We start from the raw sequence: 19845 nt of genomic DNA, 5'->3' as shown, positions 1-19845 counted from the left end.
AGGATAAGAAAGCAGTTGACCAACGCCACAACTTTGCCCTTTTCCCCACTGTAGTCCAATCTTGGAGTTGGTATATGTAGTTTGGGGGGTGTGGGGGGGATGAAGTCCTTCACTTGGGTGGGTTTGATTTAGTGCAGTATGTGTTCTGATGTAGTAGGGGGCAAGTATTTCCTTGCCCTAGGAAAGCTTTCGATATTCGCTGATTTGGGTTTTGTTGTATACATGTCAATGGATTGGTATTTGGTGAATAGTCATATCGATGAGGTAATATAGACCCCCTGGCATCAGTGCATTTGCTTTGGGATAGAGTACTAGTGATTCATTTGAAAATTAGATGCTTAAGATCAGTATTTTCTGTGAGGAAACATGTCAGTGGTACATTCCAGAAAAAAATCAAATGTTCAGGTTGTTTAAAACTGATATCATATAATTCTAGTTCTGTCTAGGTCAGATTTCATATGCTCTGTGTTAACATGAGATGGTTTAATATTTGATTTGCATAGTAGTTTATTTTATTTGTGAAATCCTGAAATGCAGGTGTACACATGCATAGTATGCATACACGCACACAAACATGTTCACACTTCCACTTTGACGCTTTTATTAACAGATTTCTTTTTCAAAAACTACAATTTTATGAAAAAATGGACCAAAAATATGTGTCAAAAATATAGACATTCTGCAAAAATCTGGATAGTTGAGAGCTATGATGCAAACTGCAATCATCAGCAATGAGCCAGAAGCTGCTGTAATCACCCTATGCATTTGGGTGAGATATAGTAGGAGATATGACATGGGGGAACCAGAACAATACTAAAAGGTTCAACAGAATTTAAACAGGTCATTTGGGTTTGTAATGAGGTCTTGCTAACAAAAGGAATGACTTGTTTAGCTTACCAGTAATGACTATTTCTTCTCACTAGCTGAAGAAACCACGTGGTCAAGTTATGAAAAGTCAAATAAAGACCTCACTCTGCAGTTTAACTAGAATATATTGTAATAATCAAATAGAGAGTATCTTAATTCAGTGTCTATTGTAGAAAGTAAAAAAAGACTAGCATGACATGTTGCTGAAAAGTAAGTGACCTTTTTTCATCATATGTGACAAGACAATTCAATACAGAGCACAGCAAGAAATGTTGCTCTTCATTGGATAGAAGCCACCAAGGCAATGACTCAGGCTGTGTTTGGGGCCTTGTTACAGATCAATTTTACAAGTAAAATTGATTTGTGCTAATCCAAAACCTGTTATTCTATCAACTTTCTAAGTTCGTAAGAGCATTATTTAAAAAGTGTCCTTATTTTTGGGCCTTTGTTCCCCCATTATTTGTGGCTTTGTCCAAATTTCTTGTTCTAAGAGGTTGAGAGGTATGATTTGCATACTACTGTTCTGTCCTCCTCGACACACTCGAAAAAAAAAATCTACTTTTCTCCGAAAGAGTTGACTACAACTTATATCTGATGAAAAAATATATGGCATACTAGATTAGTACATGGCCCACCTGAATGGAAAAAAAAAACGAAAGAAAAAAATCTGATTTTAATGATAAAATCGCAGTCATAGAAATGCCAGGTTCCTCCAATAGTTTGCTTACTCATAATAAAGACTAAAGAGTAACTCATGTCATGTTACTGAAGGTCATCATTCCACTGTACATTTCATTCGTTTAGTCAATCACTGAGTATAATACCTCCCTTCAACAGTCTCTTGACTAAATGTCATGTCGATCTGTACAGGATACTGCAAGACACCTTAGATGCCTGCAGCCATTAGAGAAAACTGTTAGCTAGAGGAAATCTAAATATTGACTTGAAGCTATCCACGCATTCAGTTCTTATGTCCATTTATTAAATTATCTAGTATGCCTCTGCCATAGCTCGTCAGTACAAAATCAGCCAAAGCTTCAGATGGATCAAACAAACCAGGAAAAGATCCAACCAGATACAAAAACAAATAACAGGAATTACTTAAGTGTCCATGGCTGCATTACTGTGCAGAAAAATGAAAAGGCCAAAAAACTTTGACTCATTCCTTGCTGACAAACAGTAAACAGAGCTAGAAGGTATGTCTTATCAGGAACAGTAATTGATGAGTTTCACAGGCCGAAACCTCATCCATATTACATACAGCAGAGGTAGGGAAGCCATTTGGAATACCTAACTGTAAAAACCCACTGTAACCCCTCCCCCCCATAAATATCGCTATCTTACTGAACAGTTAAGAGTAACCCCTAACCCTCCACTTGCACTCTCACCTGTACTCCAGAGTTGCTGTTTTTTACTCTACTTTCACTTTCTGCTTCCTCTTCTGACTACCACCTACTGGTCTCAAAGACTCTCCCTTAACTCTCCCTCACTTAAGCTCTTTTACCTCCACTCTTCTCATGGGTTCCTCCCATACTTACATAACAAAGTATCCCCAAAAAAAAAACAATTTTCTATTTTGGAAAATGTAATTTCTTAAACTATGTATGTTGAAAATGTAACAAATGTCTTGAACTATGTATGTTGAAAATGTACCAAAAGTTATGTAGGAAACTATGTATTTTATTTTTATAAAATGTACTTTGTAGTCATGTGGAGCTTTTCTCCTAGGGCCTCTGCTGAAAAAGGGCTTTCAGTCAGACTTTCCTGGTCAACAAATGTCAAATAAATAAATCACTGCTAAAAATAACAATGTTTTTGGTAAGGACAGCATTCCATATTGGATATTCATGTCTGTAATGTAATGTATGTAAACTGATGTAGTTGCTGGCAATATTTAATTGGTGGGGAGTTATGGTTAATACCTTCACCAACCTTCCTTCGGCCTGGTATCATAATAAGATTCACAATTTATAGTACTACTGCTGTACAAAGTCATTAAAAAACTTTAACCCCTCTCAGGATATCTTTGACACAGTCAGATCATGTTATGTAATAGGAAATAAAGCTTTTTATCTCTTCAGATAGCAAAGTACAAAACACCTAGCCATTTCTGGTTGGGAGAAACTTAAACCAGGCTCTGTGTATGCTCTGTCTTTCTCCAGAATATCTACTTATGCTAGTCCAGTAGTTACCAGCTACTGCTATATCCTACAACATAACTACTCCTACCAAGTGCTGCTAAACTGAGTCATGTATTTTGTGCATAGCAGAAGACTGTTTACGTATCTTTCCATAAAGAGGATAGCCAGCTCCAGTGGCCAGATAATGGTAAGTCCCTGACTGTGACCCAAGAAACCTGAGCACAGTTAGTGTCTCACACATTTGTTGAAGCTGCATGGGAAGGCAAGATGAATGAAGAGGCCTTTGCCTGTTTATCATGGTTGAGAGAGAGAGTGGAAGGAAGCATGGTTCCAGGCACTGTCTATGCGGAATCCCTATTAGAGATAGTGGATGACATTGAGGTACTTTGTATGAGAAGGGTCAGTCCAGGACTGTGCCACATTCAAAGGTGTGGATGTATACTTCAAGATACATTGCATACCCCAGTTAACCATCACAGGCATGCATAAGTGATGGTTGTAAACACAAACAGTCATGCCAGCACCTGTGAGTGTTTATTTGATTGACTTATTTATTTACTTAAATTTGTTTACTTGAGGAGGGCACTGATCAAACAGTGACCAATCACAGGCTCAGCCTGGTTTACATCATAACATAAAAAAAAATCAAGCCCACTATCTTACAATAGTTGTCATTGCCAGTTTATGTGACCTGTGACAAAAAAAATACTTTCATAAAAGAGGCATCTCAAAAGCAACCGGCAAATTCAGATGCACTGTACTTCTTTTCCCCTCATCCAGGCTTTTGTAAAAGAGAAATCATATGTATTTTATGTCACTTTTAAGTCACAGGACATTCCTGTCTTTTTCTCTGCTTGATTTCAGGGCCAACCGTGGAACTGATATGGGTATACATGATATTTGTGAAGACTCAAAATTTTAAGTACATTTAAGACATGTTTTTCTTTCATTATCCATTTATATTTCTAAAGTGTTGACTGGATCAGCTGGCACCTCCCTTTAAATCATAATGATAATTGACACCTATCCCACAATTCAATCTACTCTGGTGTTTTTTTTCAGCTATTTAGGAGAGAAGGTCCAAGCTATCAGAAGGGGATATATTGCTGCTGCCCCTATGATAGGTCCTTTAGATAGTCCATAGGAACCCACGCTTGTCCCAGCCCTTTTACTGTCTTTATCAACAGCATATCAAGGATACTTTGGTGTGGCTAGATTAGTCAGTAATGTCAATGACGCTGTCCTGCAGCTCCATAATAGAAATTCCATAATGGCTTCAATATAAGCAAAACCTTGTTAAATCTATCCGGGTTCTACATGAATGCACAAAACACATCTCGTTGTGCACATCTAACAGTTCTAGTCCAAATAATTCAACATTATTACAAAGCACATATTTCTATAATGCTGCCACATATATTGTAAACTGTACAAAAATATCAGACTACAGTATTGATCATAAAATGATATACAGACAACTAGTCAGATTTCGTATACTTAGCAAGTTAAGAATCAGGAGGGCTTTATAGAGCCAAAACATGCATGACCAAATTTGCTCAACTGCCTTGTGAGAACTTTCCTACGATCCTTTCTATTTACAACTACAAGGTACAGACAAATCTATTACAAGGTACAGACAAATCTATGTGCTTCTTTATCTCTGAAACTAGAAGAGGTATTTAACAGTTAACTAGATCTACTGCAGGCCATCTTTTCTAGACTGCACCACTGCATTGGCCTTGGGGAATTGAAATGAGTTCAGTTTAAACACCTACCTGGAAGCACAAGGTGACTCATGGAATTTAAACAAAACCAGTTAATGTTACAGCTAAAACTAGTCCTTAATTTATTTTACTGCACCATATGTCCCATACACCCCACAATCTTATAGAGTTACAGCCTTTCTGGTTAATTTAAATTTCTTGGATTTTTAAACTCATATACATCCAATCTAGTTAATCTTTACTAAAGTGCTTACATGTACACACTGTACACTGTTTACACAGTCAAAGACAGTACAATAAAAGAAACAAAAGGGAAGACAACATAAGTCATCTCTATGACTGGCAGTAAGTAGCCAGTGTCAGTTCACCCATCCTGGGGGTAAGGATGTAGGTGGGGTTGCTGCCGCACTGACACCCAGTGGATGCTGGTTGCCCCAGAAGTGTTGACAACACCATTTCAACATTAATGGTACATGCAGAGGGGGTGGAAGAGTAAAGAGAGAAAGGGATTAGTGATCAAAACAAAAAAAAAGCATTTGAAATATCAATAAAAGGGCAAATGCAGAGACCTTAAGTAGATGTCATAAGATGAATGGGATAATATAATCATAAATATCAAGATTTTCGACTAGGAAGTTGCAGTTTTACTTCTGGTGTATCTTCCATTACAGTGACTGAGCTGTCAAAGTGTTGTGTTGGATTTAGTTGTTTTAGGAGTTTAATGACTGAATTTCATTTAATAGCCTTGTATGTGCCCAGTCATCATAGCTGGATCTTTAAATGTCAAGTGCTGACATTTTCTCCATTATACTGTCAGAAGAATGCAGTTAAGTTATTCATTTCCTTTTGTATCACTTTACTGCACTTCTTCATTTGATTTAACTCTTTCCAGTATGATTTTCTTTTTCTTTTTTTTTTTAAGAATTTTTTTATTAAGTTAACATATTTACAATATATACACAGAAATGAAAAATTTGACTTCACATATTGTCATACAATGTTAGGAATACATTGAGTCATCATGGTAATCTTATATAATGAACACATTAAGAGTCTTGGTATTTCAAAAGCAATATTTCAAGTCTATCCCAACTGCTGCAAGTCTTAGTATGATTTATAGATCTTGTTCTGATCATTTCTGTTTCAGTTCTACATAGCACTGCTGTTAAATTTAAAAATTCTTTGAATGTATTAACTGAATTCAATTTTAGTATGATTTTCTAAGAGCAACAGGTACAGGTTTTAGGATCACATGATTAAGTAAAGTCATGCTGGAAGAATATCCTTGACAGCTGAACATATTTACAGTATGATTTTTTGAAAATAACTAATTACTAGTAAATGTAAATTATTTTTCTTACTATAAAAAGAACCATTCATTTTTTTTTTAGTTTTTTACAGACATTAACTTGTAGAATACTGGAACCTCCAAATAAAATAAAGAATTTCTCTTTAAGCATGTCACATAATTAGCTAGACTTACCTGTAAGAGTATGCTGTGTAATTTGAAACACACACACAAGCAGTCAGATTTAATATTGCTGTTTCTCTGTAACATTTTAGGTTTTAGAAAGCTCCTTCTCCCTAGGTGCCTGGCACCGCCAACGCCGTCAACTGCGCTTTGGGAATGAGTGGACGTCATGGATCAGCTGGTCTAGGTGTTCTAGTACATGTGGGGGAGGAGCAGCGATAAGGACAAGGAAATGCATTATCAGGTATGAACATACCAGACAGAACTGTCCAAAAAGTGAAGAAGCACAAATAACTCTCTAGCGCCTTAAGACAATGGTGTAAGCAGCTTTTTGTGGCTTCTTTTGATGATTATTTATATCGACACTTAAACATTAAAGAATGTTGAAATGTGAAATGGATACACATTTAAAACAAAGTTGTGCAAAGTTTTCCTCTTAAGTACAGCACATGACAACATAGATGATCTTTTGTGAACGTCCTGGTGTCTATGCAGTATAGCCTGTGGTGATACTGAGAAAACTGAGAAAATGCATGCACAGAAAAAAAAACGATAGAAAGGTAGCACATGTTAGTGATAGTGTTTACCTTATAGAGGATACCTGGGTGAGGCATATACAATCCATGCCATTAATCAGATGCATCATCTTCTGTGTTAAAATTGATAATCATCCACTGGAAAGATAATGTGTAATATAGGGCCATGCAATGGACAGTTTAGATATACAGGCCTAGATTTCTGGCTATTTTTAAAACAAATAAGATTTTATTGCGTATTTGGACCATCAAAGGGCATGCCAAACATCTGAAAAGAGAGGAGGTGGATCTGTAGGTAGGTAGATGTTTTAGCTATTCACTGATTGCCTAGATGTAGAGCCAGATCATAACCAAATGGTGTCCTAGTCAGGTAGTGGAGCAGCCCCCCCCCCCCGAGCCATTGCAGTGTCACGTTACTTGGCTGTCTCTCCCCAGTTACAATAAACACTACTCAAATCAGTCAGTCCGCATACTATTTTTTTCTTTACTTTTACTGATTAGAGATTTAGATTTAATTTAAAACTTATTTCAAATTTTATATTACAAACATTGATGGCAATTTGCTAAACAAACAGTCTTGTATCAAAAACAGACATACCATGAGTAACAGTAAACTTTTCTTCCCTTGAAACTCACATTGATTGAAACTACATCTGGCTAGTGACAGGTTCATAGGTAGGTGCTAGGCTATTTGCCCTGGGGCCTATACAAACCTAGCCAAAAAGGTACCCTGGCTTTCGCCACCCAAGAAAATGATTTTCCTTTGCCCCTGTCAAGCAGAACCACAGAAGTGATCCCTGGGGTGAATTTCCTATTACCCATCCAATCATCAGGATTCTTCTTGAAGAGTGCTAATCAGGAGCTCTGTTTGACATAGATAGGTAGTCTCTTCCAGAGTATGGGAAGTCTCTGGGACAGGAATCTGTCCCTCCAGCATGTTCTGTTTATTGTGGTGACAAGGTTTAGGTCCCTAGAGCATGTAGCTCGGAGGGATTGGGATTTCTTTAAGTGGAGCATGTCCAACAGCTTTGGGTTTGACATAGCTTTGTATGTTAGGCAGAGATGGCCTCTGAGTAGGCGATATGCGACGGAGTAAAGCTGGAGTTTTTTTAGTTGGTCTGCGTAAGGCATCTGTTTGAGGCCAATAATCCTCTTTGTGAGGTATTTTTGCGGCATTTCCAGTTGTTGTAGATGTCTTGTGAGGTGCATATCAAAAGGGGCATTGTACTCTATAATGAGTCTAATGAGTGATGAGTAAAGGGGAACAATGACCTCTTTTTTTCTGGATGAGAAACCTTTTCTGATGAGGTGTACCACATAGAAGGATTTCCTGACAACTGTGGCGATGTCATTATCAAAGGAGAGACTACTGTCCACCTGTGTCCCAAGGTTTCTTATCACACTTTCGGTGTTAAGTAGACTACCGCCTATGTGGTAGTTCATGGGTGCAGAGTTTTTACCAAAGAGGATGACAATGCACTTTTTGGCATTGAGCTTGAGACCATGGCTTTGACACCAGTCATCTGTCTCAGTGAGGCCCTTTTGTAGGATGTCCACATCATTAGGAGTTTCGATTATGGCTCCTAGTTTGCAGTCATCTTTGAATTTAGTTAGCCAAAGACCTTCTGTGTTAGCCTGTACTTCAGAGAAGTAGATACCAAACAGGAGAGGACCCAGGACTGAACCCTGTGGTACTGCACTTGTCACTGGACTAAAGTCTGATTTGGAGTCTGCTACTTTCACAGTGTGGGTTCTGTCAGTAAGCCAGTTGGCAACCATCTTGTGACATAGGGATTTATACCTAGTTTAGTGAGTTTATCTATAATTCCAGAGTGGGGGATGGTGTCGAACGCCTTGGCAAGATCTAGATAGGCTGTGTGAACCACCTTACCCTCATCTATGGTTTTGGTGACTGCTTCAAAGAAGTCTATCAGGTGTAGGAGACATGATCTACCTTTTACAAACCCAAACTGTGTGGGGTCCAGAGTTTGGAGATCTCCAATGTCTTTGTTTATGAGTTCCATGATGATACTTTCCATGGCCTTGCAGACCAGGCTCGTCAGGCTAATGGGGCGGTAGTTCCCGGGGTCTGATGTGGCCTCCCCCTTTGTGGAGTGGGATAAATGTCGCGGTGCACCATTCAATGGGCACAAAGCCTGAGGTGAGGCTATGATTGAATGTGGTACTTATGTGGGGTGTCATTTCATTCTGTAGTTCATGTAGAAGGTAGCCTGGGATGTTGTCAGGTCCCATGGATGCTGTATTCTTGGCTTTGGAGAGTGAGATTTTTACCTATGCAGCCGTGATTGCAGGAACTTTGCATTCTTCTGGTATAAAGATGGGCTTTTTAAGGGGTGAGAGGGGGGTAAAGTTAGCACTGAACCTATCTGCCAGGATGTTGGCAATATCATTTGGTTCTGTATATTTAGTGTCATTGTGCTGTAACTCAGAGCAGATCTGAGTGTTGCCATTAAGATTCTTGACATAGCTATAGAATGCTTTGTGGTTGTCTTTAGAATCAGTGGCGATTTTGTTTTCATAACTAGCTTTGGAGGATTTTATGAGGGATCTCAGCTTCTTACAGAGGCTGACCAGGGAATTCCTCCAATCGTGGGATTTTACTCTTTTTTGCAACAGTTTCTTTCTTCTGTTGTAGAGTTTGTTTATGGCAGAAGACCACCAGATTGGCTTCCTTTTTTTGGAGGATAGCATCTTGGTTTTGTTAGGGATAGCACGATCCATGCACTCGTGTAAGTGCTTATAAAGTGCATTTGTGTAGGATTCAGCAGTCGTATCTCTATTGTCCACCTGCATGGGTGTCGTGAAGTTTGCCACTTCTGTCTTAAGAAGCGTAAAGTTGGCTTTGGAGAAATTTTTTACAGTTGTTTTCCTAATTGGGGGTGGGAGCAGGATGTGGATGTCTAGGGTGATTAGCGTGTGGTTGGATCTGACCAATGAAGAGCTGACCTCTGGTGTGGAATACCGGTCGCCCATGTTGGTGATGACCAGATCTAGGATATTGCTGCCCTTGGTGGGGGTATGGATAAGGTGATCCAAGGCATTGGAATTGATGATTTCCAGAAAACATTGAGCAAAAGTGTTGGTACACGAGTAGTTTTCCCAGTTAATAGTGGGGTAGTTGAAATCACCCATTATTAGGGTGTTGGGTTGTACCTTAATATTTTCCAGTGTATCAAGAAAAGAGGAGTTGGAATCCTGGGCATGGTGGGGGGGTCTGTAGCAAGCTACAATCTGGATTGCGGTTTTGCCCAGAGTTAATTGAACTTGGATAATCTCGGATGTATTATGCTGAGCAACTAGCTTGAAGGTATGGATATCCTTAATGAATATGGACACGCCTCCACCTTTAGTGTTTTGGTTTGGGTTTGGTGGCCGAAAGGAGTGGTATGAATTATAGCTTGGTAATGCAGGGGTGCACCAGGTCTCTGTCACTTCACAGATGTCAATGTTCTCCATTTTAAGGAGTGCCTCGAATTAGTGCATTTTGAGGTTTAGACTTCTAGCATTGTGTAGCATTACCCTCAAATTTTGCTTGCTTGTACCTGTTACGGTGGTGAATTTGTGATTTGAACCTTGCCTAAAAAAAAGGCACTATAGGGGTGGCAAGAGCATTTGCCAGTATCCGGAATCCAAAGGGCGACAGGTGCAGGCCATCTCTGGCAAAGCAGCGTGGTGTGTCAATCATGTCATCCCAGGCAGACAGATACTGGATTCCCTTAGAATGACACCAGAAGCTTAACCAATTGTTAAAGTCAATCATTTTGTTCTTGTACTGTGGTATCATTCTGGGTGATGGCAGGGTCATACCTGCCTGGGCTACAAGATCGGAGAGCTCCTCCATGTCACTTTTCATGTAGTCCAGGGAGGTATGTCTCAGGTCATTCACACCAACATGGACAATGACAGAGTCATATTTGTACTTGTTGCGGAGTGACCTGAGTGTGTGCGTTATGTGGCTGATCATGGCACCCAACAGGCAGCTGACAGTAACTTTCTCCTTGTTTAGCCTGGTGAGTGGAACATCAGTGTGCCTGACTATAGAGTCACCTATGACTAGAGTGTTGGGTACATTATGCCTTATGGGCTGTAGTTGAGTGGCACACTGAGTATGTGGGCTATGTGTCATTTGGGTTGTGTTGGGGGGGTGGAGGTTGCTTGCATTTCTGCTTTGGAGGACTCAGTTGTTTGGGCAGATTTTTACTGAGAACCTCTGCGAATGTAGGTGTGTGTTGCTTCTGCGTGTGTGTTTTGGTGGTGTAGGTTTTGAGGGACTATGTGATGAGTGTGGTGCAGTGCAAGTGTTTACCTTCTCCTCTTGACTGCCTAGTCCAGTCTTCGGTGAAGAGAGCTTTGCTTCCAGTTTGGCTATATAAGTGCATCTCTCACAGGTCGTAGTGTTTGCTGGTAGGAGGAGAGGGCATCTGTGTACATGAGGCAATTGCTGCATTGTCCCAAGATGCCCAGATTCATCAGGTAGACAGAAGAAGACACCGGGAGCTGACCTTTAGACATTCCTGGATAGGTGCTTATTTATTAAGTACTAAAAACTGTTTTCCTGCAGACAAGTAAGAAAAGTTTGATTACTGTAGTAATTTGTAGCTTATTTAGTGCTTACAATGAGTTCTGAACAAGTGCTGAGCTCAAAGAAACAGATTTGAGTGCTAAAACTAAAAAGCTGGCTAGTTGCAAGGGAAAATCTGAAGAGCAGACTTTATGATGCCAGGAATAGTTTAACCCTAGTTAAGTGGGGAGGGGGGCTCAGGGACTCACACACAGTCTTGGACACAGCAAATCCATATCTGGACAAGACCTGCCACAGGAAAGGGGGGAAGCAAGCTTAGAATTTTTTTTTTCAGTATATATTTTTTTTCAGTAAAGTGGAAATGGAGAAAGCTGGAACAGAAGTTAATTCAACGTTAGGAATCTCAGTGGGTTGGCCTTCACAAATGTTCTCTGTTAGATTGAATGAACTAATGACACTAGACTGGGAGGAGTGTCACAGATCAAATATTACAGTATGGGCGGGCAACTGTAAAGTCACCAAGTATAAAAACAGTTCCTAGCTGTAGCCACTAAATGAAAGTTTTAAACAGATCAAGGAGCAAGCAGACTCTAGAGAATGCTTTTAACTGTAAACAGACAATTATAGTAATGCACACTATTAAAGTTCCTAGCTGTAGAACACAGAAACCTCAAAAAATTCAAAAATGCACAGAAAAGCTCAGATAGAGCACTCACAAACAGAAAATACAACTCTCAGTATGAAAAAGCAGTTTACAGTTAAGTAATTCAGTAAACATGCAATTAGAGTAATGAAACAGTATCTAACAATGAAAAATACAGTTAAAACAGTATAAAACAGTACATAAATGCAGTGAAACAATAAAAAAGCTTTATAACAGTGCAAAATGTAGTAGATCAACTGTATAGCACAATTATAAGTGTTTCAGAAGTGCAGTTCAGTGAAATAAGTGTAAGAAATAACTTATCCTGCTCTTGGAATCTTAAGGGATTTCCGCTTAGTTTCAGTAATGAAATACAATCCACACCCTGATAAATACAAGCACAACCTTTTCAAGATACAGGGTTTATATACCAGTAAGGATGGAAGAGTTAGACGATCAAATTACTACTCAGCCCCTGCTATTATGCAATCACTCATACTACAGAAGGTCAAGAGGCCTTGTTACTCTCAATAATAATGAAGACAGACTATCAGCAGAAAATGGCTGCCAGAAACACAGGAAACTCAAACAAAACTACCAGGCCTAGACAACAGGCCTCTATCAAGATTATGCCACCTGAGCAGAACACAGAAACCTCACTTTAAAAGCATAGAAAGAACACTCACAAAGAGAAAATACAAGTCTCAGTATGAAAAAGCAGTTTACAATTTAGTAATTAAATAAAAATGCAATTATAGTAATGTACACTATTACAGTTCCTAGCTGTAACCACTAAATGAAAGTTTTAAACAGATCAAGGAGCAAGCAGACTCTAGAGAATGCTTTTAACTATAAATAGACAATTATAGTAATGCACACTATATTATATACCTTGAGCTCCAGGCAGGTTTTAAACAATGGGCCCCTTCACATTTTAGGGCCACATAAATGCATGTGTTCTTTGATTTATCTTCCTGATTGTTTTAAATTATATTTCATTTAATACAGCAACCTTTTTTGAATAATACAGTAAACAGTTGTTATAGAGTGAGTTTTAAAATTGCAGTTTTGAACATTTTTTTCCAGTAAAGTGAAACAAAATGTAATGACTCAATAATGACAGTAGTACCCATTTCAGAACATTTTAAACATACAAGGCCTCTCAAACTGTTGCTGTTATAATCCTTCTATATCTGTACTCAACAGTTATGGCCACTTTATCTACTGTGTACGCATCACATGTCTGATTATGATAAAAATGGCTGCATTAAAGTATTCCTACTTGCTTTACACAATTGGACAATAATCCTGCAAAAACAGACTAATTACTTTTTAACTTTATCACCTCAGCAAGATTAGCCATTTTTAACCATGGATATCTCACAAGCACAGCAATTGTTGCTACATTGTTGATTGCATCCTTTTCAGATGTCCATGTTAAAAATTAGCAATAATAATGACCAAGGTAACATATATCAAATTTGTTTCACAGAAACACAGTAGCCAAAGTATTCCAACTTAGTCACTCACACACACACACACACACACACACACACACACACACACACATGCAAAACCAGATTAAAGACTGTTTTAAAAATGAGTAAATGTTAAGCGCATAAGGTACTTTCAACCATAGAAAGCCTCCCATCAGCAGTTATAGCCACTTTGTTGACTGTGTACACCCCTTATTATGAAGAACTAAATTACATGCACTTTATTTGGATGAATTACATGAAATTGTATAGAGATCACTTGTATCATACAGTAAGATCCAACCATGTGTAGCACAGTTTATAGAGAAGAGAATTTATGAAAGCATAAGAAATATTAACAACTTGATAACATATGCTTAGTCGATATGCCAATTCTTTGCAGAAGTAAAAGTCATCTGAATAAGTCCATATTAAAGAAACTATTACTAATACAGAGATTACTGCTGGCAAACAACTTTGTATTTCAGTGCTTCACCTACAAATGTAGTGTTTGTTGCCCTGTAAAAATTTTCTAAACTAGATCAGCTGGCATTAGTGAATGGTCGGCAAATGAGAACAGGTTCTACTAGGCATTCAGTCTTAGAGACCATTAAGGTGCCTATCCCAAATTCCATATTACTCCAAAGCTCTGCCTGGTTAAGTAACTTGCTCACTGTCACACAGTAGGTAAATGGAGGTGTAAAGAGTCAAACCCTGTACCTGTGTTACAATAAGCGGTCCACTATCAAGTTGGAGCTTTAGTCCTCTGCTGTAACTGCTAGAGTAGCAGTTTTTAACTAAATGCAGAATGCTTTACAATCTGATCTTGTAGAGAAGACTGTATCTCAGTCATATGAAACTATGACTACATAACAGATGTTAAAGACCAGACAGCTCTAATCATCACTCCAATTTCAAATCTTACAGAAAAAAACACCAACAGTATTTTTCTAGACAGATCTAAATAAAACACTCTTCTCTTCCCTTGAAATTCACATTTAGTGAAAATGATCCTGTCAACTCAGTAATCTACAGAACACTAGTAACTTTGCTGAGGGACTTCGCCCCCCACACCCCCACAAATTAAATATACCAACTCCATAGTCGCTCAAATGCAAACAAAGAGGATAACTCCAAAAACTACATTATATTTGAACAAATGCAGTTTGAAATATAACTCAACCACAGCAATCACTGATGAAATTTACCAGAAATCATAGCATGAGATAAATGCGTGCTGTGACCAAATCAACTGCATGTATACAGATAGACTTAAACTTCTCAGTTTATGGAAGGCCTCAAGATGAGCAGCTTATCTCATGTACAGTGGTTTGAAGGCCTCCTCCTCACCTACAATAGTTTTTCAGTGAGGACAAAAGTGTGTAGAAGATAATTTCCATTACTTACACATCTGGCATCCATTTTAGTTATCCTGTAAAAGGCAACATGTTGTGGCACATTCAGTCCTTTGTATTAAATGATCTAAGATTCTTCTACTTCAAAGAAACCCATCTGTTATGTGATAAAACAGACCCTTGCATAGAATAAGGGAATTTGTTAGTATGCAGTGCAAAATTACATTGAGAAAGAAACTAGATGGGATATCTATTTTTTTCTAAATGTCTAATGTTTGCAGTCTGAAATATAGAATTATTTTCTAATTGTCACATGTGAGCACTAGACTAGTTGCCCTTGTGGGCCATTTTATATCCGAGACATAGTACTGCACCTGAGAAAAGTATTTTCATCTTACTCAGTTTTGGGCTGGATGTCACTTATTACCCACAGTGCCCATTTGATTGGCATCTAGCCATTTAAAAGAGCTGGATGACCTCTGATGGCACATCTGTCCCAAAAATAATTTTTCAAGTTCTATTTTTTCCCAGTTTCTGCCACTGACTGTTTTTTTTTTTTTCAAATGTGCCAGTGGATGCCAGGAATATGCTTTAAAGAAGTTTTGTTTTGATTGTTGCCTAATGTGCAATGACTTTTTCCCCAAGATATTGTCAGTCTTTGAGCCTTGAGTGCATCTTCTTATAAACCTGGTAACGCTGCATCCTTTTCACTTGGTTAGAGTGAAATGTAAATGGCTTCAGCATAGCTCTGGTGTTTTCCCTAATGACAGCATTAATCACTTTGCATATTCAAGCTAATGTTTTACAAAATTAAAAAAATACTGGAAAGACACCAAATGAAAATACAAAAGTCCAGTATAAGTTGATTTATATGCAATTTTGCTTATTTATTTATTTATTTTTATTACTCTTCTAAAAAGTAACATCAAATGTCTTTTAAAAGACAAACACTATTATTGATTTATATGCAATTTTGCTTTTTTATTTGTTTTTTTTTTAATACACTTCTAAAAAGTATGTATTTTCTATTGAGAAAATTATTGTTATTTACATATGTAATTGATTGATTGGATAATTAACTTGTATATAAGAATGGGTTGTGAAGTGTTGTCATTAGTTCTGAAGAAGTTCGTTGAATTAAAATGAAAGAAAGTGTTCAACTTATACTGGACTTTTGTATTTTCATTTGGTGTCTTTCCAGTATTTTTTATTTTTAATAAGTTTAGTTGGATACTGGTTTGGTGGTTTAGATTTTTTAATCCCCGGGATTCATGAAGCTCAGAGCAAGGACGGTTTTAGCCTTGTGCCGAGCGTCCTCATTACAGATGGTTCAGCAACGCCATATGAATATTTGTAAGGGCGTGCTGCCGCACCCTCGACATGCACAGGAAACGTGTGCGAGTGCAGGGGGCATGTTTAAGTGCTCTATGGAGGCGGAAACATGCCCCCACAGTTGCACAACCTTCTATGCTTACTATTAGAGCCCGCTTTTAATAGTAAGCAATTAATTCAGTGTCCGTGGATACTGAAATGTATGCTAAGCATACAAGAGTGTCCATGAACACTGAAATAAAATCAAAGTAGTAAACACACAAGCACGCAGCGGAATGTTGAGCCCTGTCCCTAGAACTTTCACAATTAGATTCCCAGTGTACCTATTTTACATTTGTATTGCTTAAATATCGAAAGTATAAGCGAAGCGCAGCGTGTTTGTGCATTGCTGCCCTCTGCTTAATGTAGCTTACACATCAAAATCATCCAAATAGAGAAAAGCATGCGGAATCAACATTAATGTCAATAGTGTAGTGGTTAGAACATCCGCCTAATGAACAGGCATGCACAGTTCAAGCCCAACTATAGCACATATCATTTTCCATATGGAATGTAATTTTGCTGTATAACCTACATAATAACATGTAAATGTGAACTGGAGTACTGCATGAAATGTTTAACTAACGTCATTCAATCAAAGTGGTAGTGTCATAATGAATAACGCACTAGTAAGCAGGTGTAAGCACAAATAAGCAGTAGTAAACATATATAAGTACCAGTAAGCAAGTCTGATTGCGCTTGCGCAGGTGTAAGCAGTGTCCAGCATAGGAAATGTATATAATTATGTAGATGTATGTGCATGTGCATGTACAGATATATACAATATATATATATATATATATATATATATATATATATATATATATATATATCTATGAAGAATGAACGTTGTAACAATAAAGCATACAAAAAGAATGAGAAGGGAATCAACAGCAAATCCAGTATTATTTAGTGCTGTCAGTGTATGTCATACCAAGCTGGGCAGGGGTGAGCAGAGCACTGCTACTTACACCACAGGCAGGGTACTACCAGTGGGAGTAACACTGCCGATCTGCTAAGTCTACTTTACAAACAATCACAGGGTACTCCCTGGTGGGACCACCCAAAAATTGCTAGGATGGTTGGACCTCCGACCATTACACAAGCAAGGGCAGGCATGTTCAAGGACTAAATGATGGGAGAGCCTGATAATACATGGGTTGGGACAACATACATGTAGGGGCCCTAATGCTGGGGAGAGGGCAATGTATGGAGGTGTGTCATGGCTGTGACAGCAAATGGAAAATGGATGGTTTGCGTGTATGTCGAACTCAGGTGGGGTGGAGGAACTATGGGTAAGAAATTATGGATCCAGGTGTGTCAGGGTTGGATGGCCTGGTTCTAATTGGACTGCCTCGTGGAGGTCAGCGAGCTCGTTATAAGTACATATGCCTACACACACATGCATACATCTATATGTAGAAGTACATTCCCTGTAACACATTCATTCCTTTTGCAGACATAAATAACATGAAAGTGCCCCTACAAACCTCGACAGTAGATAGAATAATAGGTTGTGCATAAGAGGGAAGGGACAAAACTGCTAAAATGCATAAGTGTGTACAATGTCCGAAGTCAGTGCTGTTCTCAAAAAATCAAATGTGAGGACTTTCTCACACATGGAATCATTCCTGTGATCTGCCTGCTACGGCAACGCCAGTCACTAAACCGGTCCTATTTGTAAAATAATTTCTCCGAACTCGTACATTATTAGCTCTCATGTGTAACGTGTGCATTACCACATAGTCATACCTATTAATTTATTGTAGTGTCATGTTAACGGGAGTAATGATGTAATGAAGTATAGAGTCTAATCTTGAAATAAAGACATGTGTGTCCCAGGTGGAACAACCCAAAAATTGCGAATAGTGTCCTGTTAGTCACTCATTTCACCAATGTTTGTGGACTAAAAGTTTGGGATGTCTGAGGATACGTGGAGTGAGTCAGCCCGTGGGATGGGTCTACAGGAGTAGGGAGTGGCTAATGTCTAGTGGTGTGGATACACCGTGTATCCAACTGGAGAATGGATGACTGCTGTGTAGTGCTGGGGGTGGGTGTTTGGGGAACAAAGAGTCATGGGTATATGGGTATATATGTAAATGAAGCAGCACAGCAATAGTGTAGTGGTTAGAGCATCCGCCTAACGAACAGACATTCCCGTTCTGAAACCCACTGCAGCACATACCATTTTCCATTGGTAATCTGTATATGAACATATTTCGACATCTGTCTGCTGTATAACCTGCATAATAACAATTAAAAGTGAAGTGGAGCGAAGTGTCAGTGTCATAATGAATAAGGCAGTAGTAAGCAGGTTTAAGCATAAATAAGCACCAGTAAGCGTGTTTAAGTGCATTTGCGCAGGGGTATGCATTGCCCTCCAGACATATATATATATATATATATATATATATATATATATATATATATATATATGTGTGTGTGTGTGTGTGTGTGTGTGTGCGTAGATATACACAGATATACAGCTATAATAGGAAACAGCACACAAGAATGACATATGTTCACAGGCTATGCCAATGGAAGTGAGGGGCCCAAGCAAGAAACATGTAACACATAGCATGAGCCCTCCCCCCAGCTGGACAGAGGAAACATAAACACAAACCCGCAAACAATGTAAATAGTCCACTGCTCCCCAGACCATAGGCAGGATACAACCAGGGGAGGCAGAGTGCACCTGTGAAATCTAATTTTGGAACAGACAGGAGCGTCCCTTATGGGACGCCCCAAAAATTGACATATAACCAAAGGAAGCTGATACGACGACCATTCTGGCTGGGGTGTGTACATACCCGGAATACAAGGTTGGGAAAGCCTGATGACCCATGGGTAGATACAACATATACGATGTGGGTCCCGTGAAGTGGAGAGTGGGCAGTGTGTAGTGATGTGTTCAGATACGACCTGCACGCAGAGTAAGGATGGGTGCAGTAGAGGAGGTGTGGGTGGGGGAACTATGTGCAGCTAGTTATGGGTCTAGGTGTGCAGGTGTTGGCTGATGTGGGGCTATACAAACAGCCCCAGGAATGTGAGCAAAAGTGTTCATTGGGCAGAGGTGTTGCCCAATGAGCATCCACACCCGCTACGAGTCCCACTGCAGCAAAGTCTAATCTACATGGCAGAGAATGGAATAACCAGATGTAGATGTATATATGTAGAGGAATGTGTGTGCATATCTACCCATAGCGACACGGAGATATACCTCTCCCTCTCCATAGTACAAATGTATACAGAGACAGAATACATATACATACCCACATATAGATATTTACATATGCAGACACCCATACACCCATACGTTGTTAGATATACATAGACAGCAATATATATATACATGTATGCATTCATATACAGATATCTCTGTATATAGTAATGTATATATATATATATATATATATATATATATATATATGTGTGTGTGTGTGTGTGTGTAAATATACACATGTAAATAGCTAGGATATGATACAGCAGTTACAAATTACATATGTTCACAGGCCGTGCAAATGGGGGTGAGGGGTCCAGTCAACAAACGTGTAACACATAGCATCAACCACCCCCACCTAGACAGGTGAAACATAAAAACACATGATACAAGTAAACACACCACTGCTTCCCAGACCACAGGCAGGATACTACCAGTGGGAGAGACCTGCCAAGTCTAATCTTGAAACAAAGACATCAATGTCCCTTGTGGGACACCC

At 38.8% G+C, this 19845-nt stretch overlaps 1 protein-coding gene across 1 annotated transcript in view; it reads left to right on the top strand.

The window, feature by feature from the left end:
- LOC122806899 (ADAMTS-like protein 5) overlaps positions 1-19845 on the top strand; it is a 716117-nt gene that overhangs the window by 296427 nt on the left and 399845 nt on the right. Inside the window, exon 3 of the mRNA XM_044077703.1 lies at positions 6296-6447. Coding sequence (XP_043933638.1) covers positions 6296-6447 — 152 coding nt within the window. The remainder of the gene's footprint in view (positions 1-6295; positions 6448-19845) is intronic.

This window comes from Protopterus annectens, chromosome 7.part0, assembly GCF_019279795.1.
Source record: "Protopterus annectens isolate FY-2018-M chromosome 7.part0, PAN1.0, whole genome shotgun sequence".
Classification (NCBI taxonomy): domain Eukaryota; kingdom Metazoa; phylum Chordata; order Ceratodontiformes; family Protopteridae; genus Protopterus; species Protopterus annectens.
The sequence above is the reverse complement of the archived record's forward strand: the minus strand, read 5'-3'. Positions and strand labels throughout refer to the sequence as shown.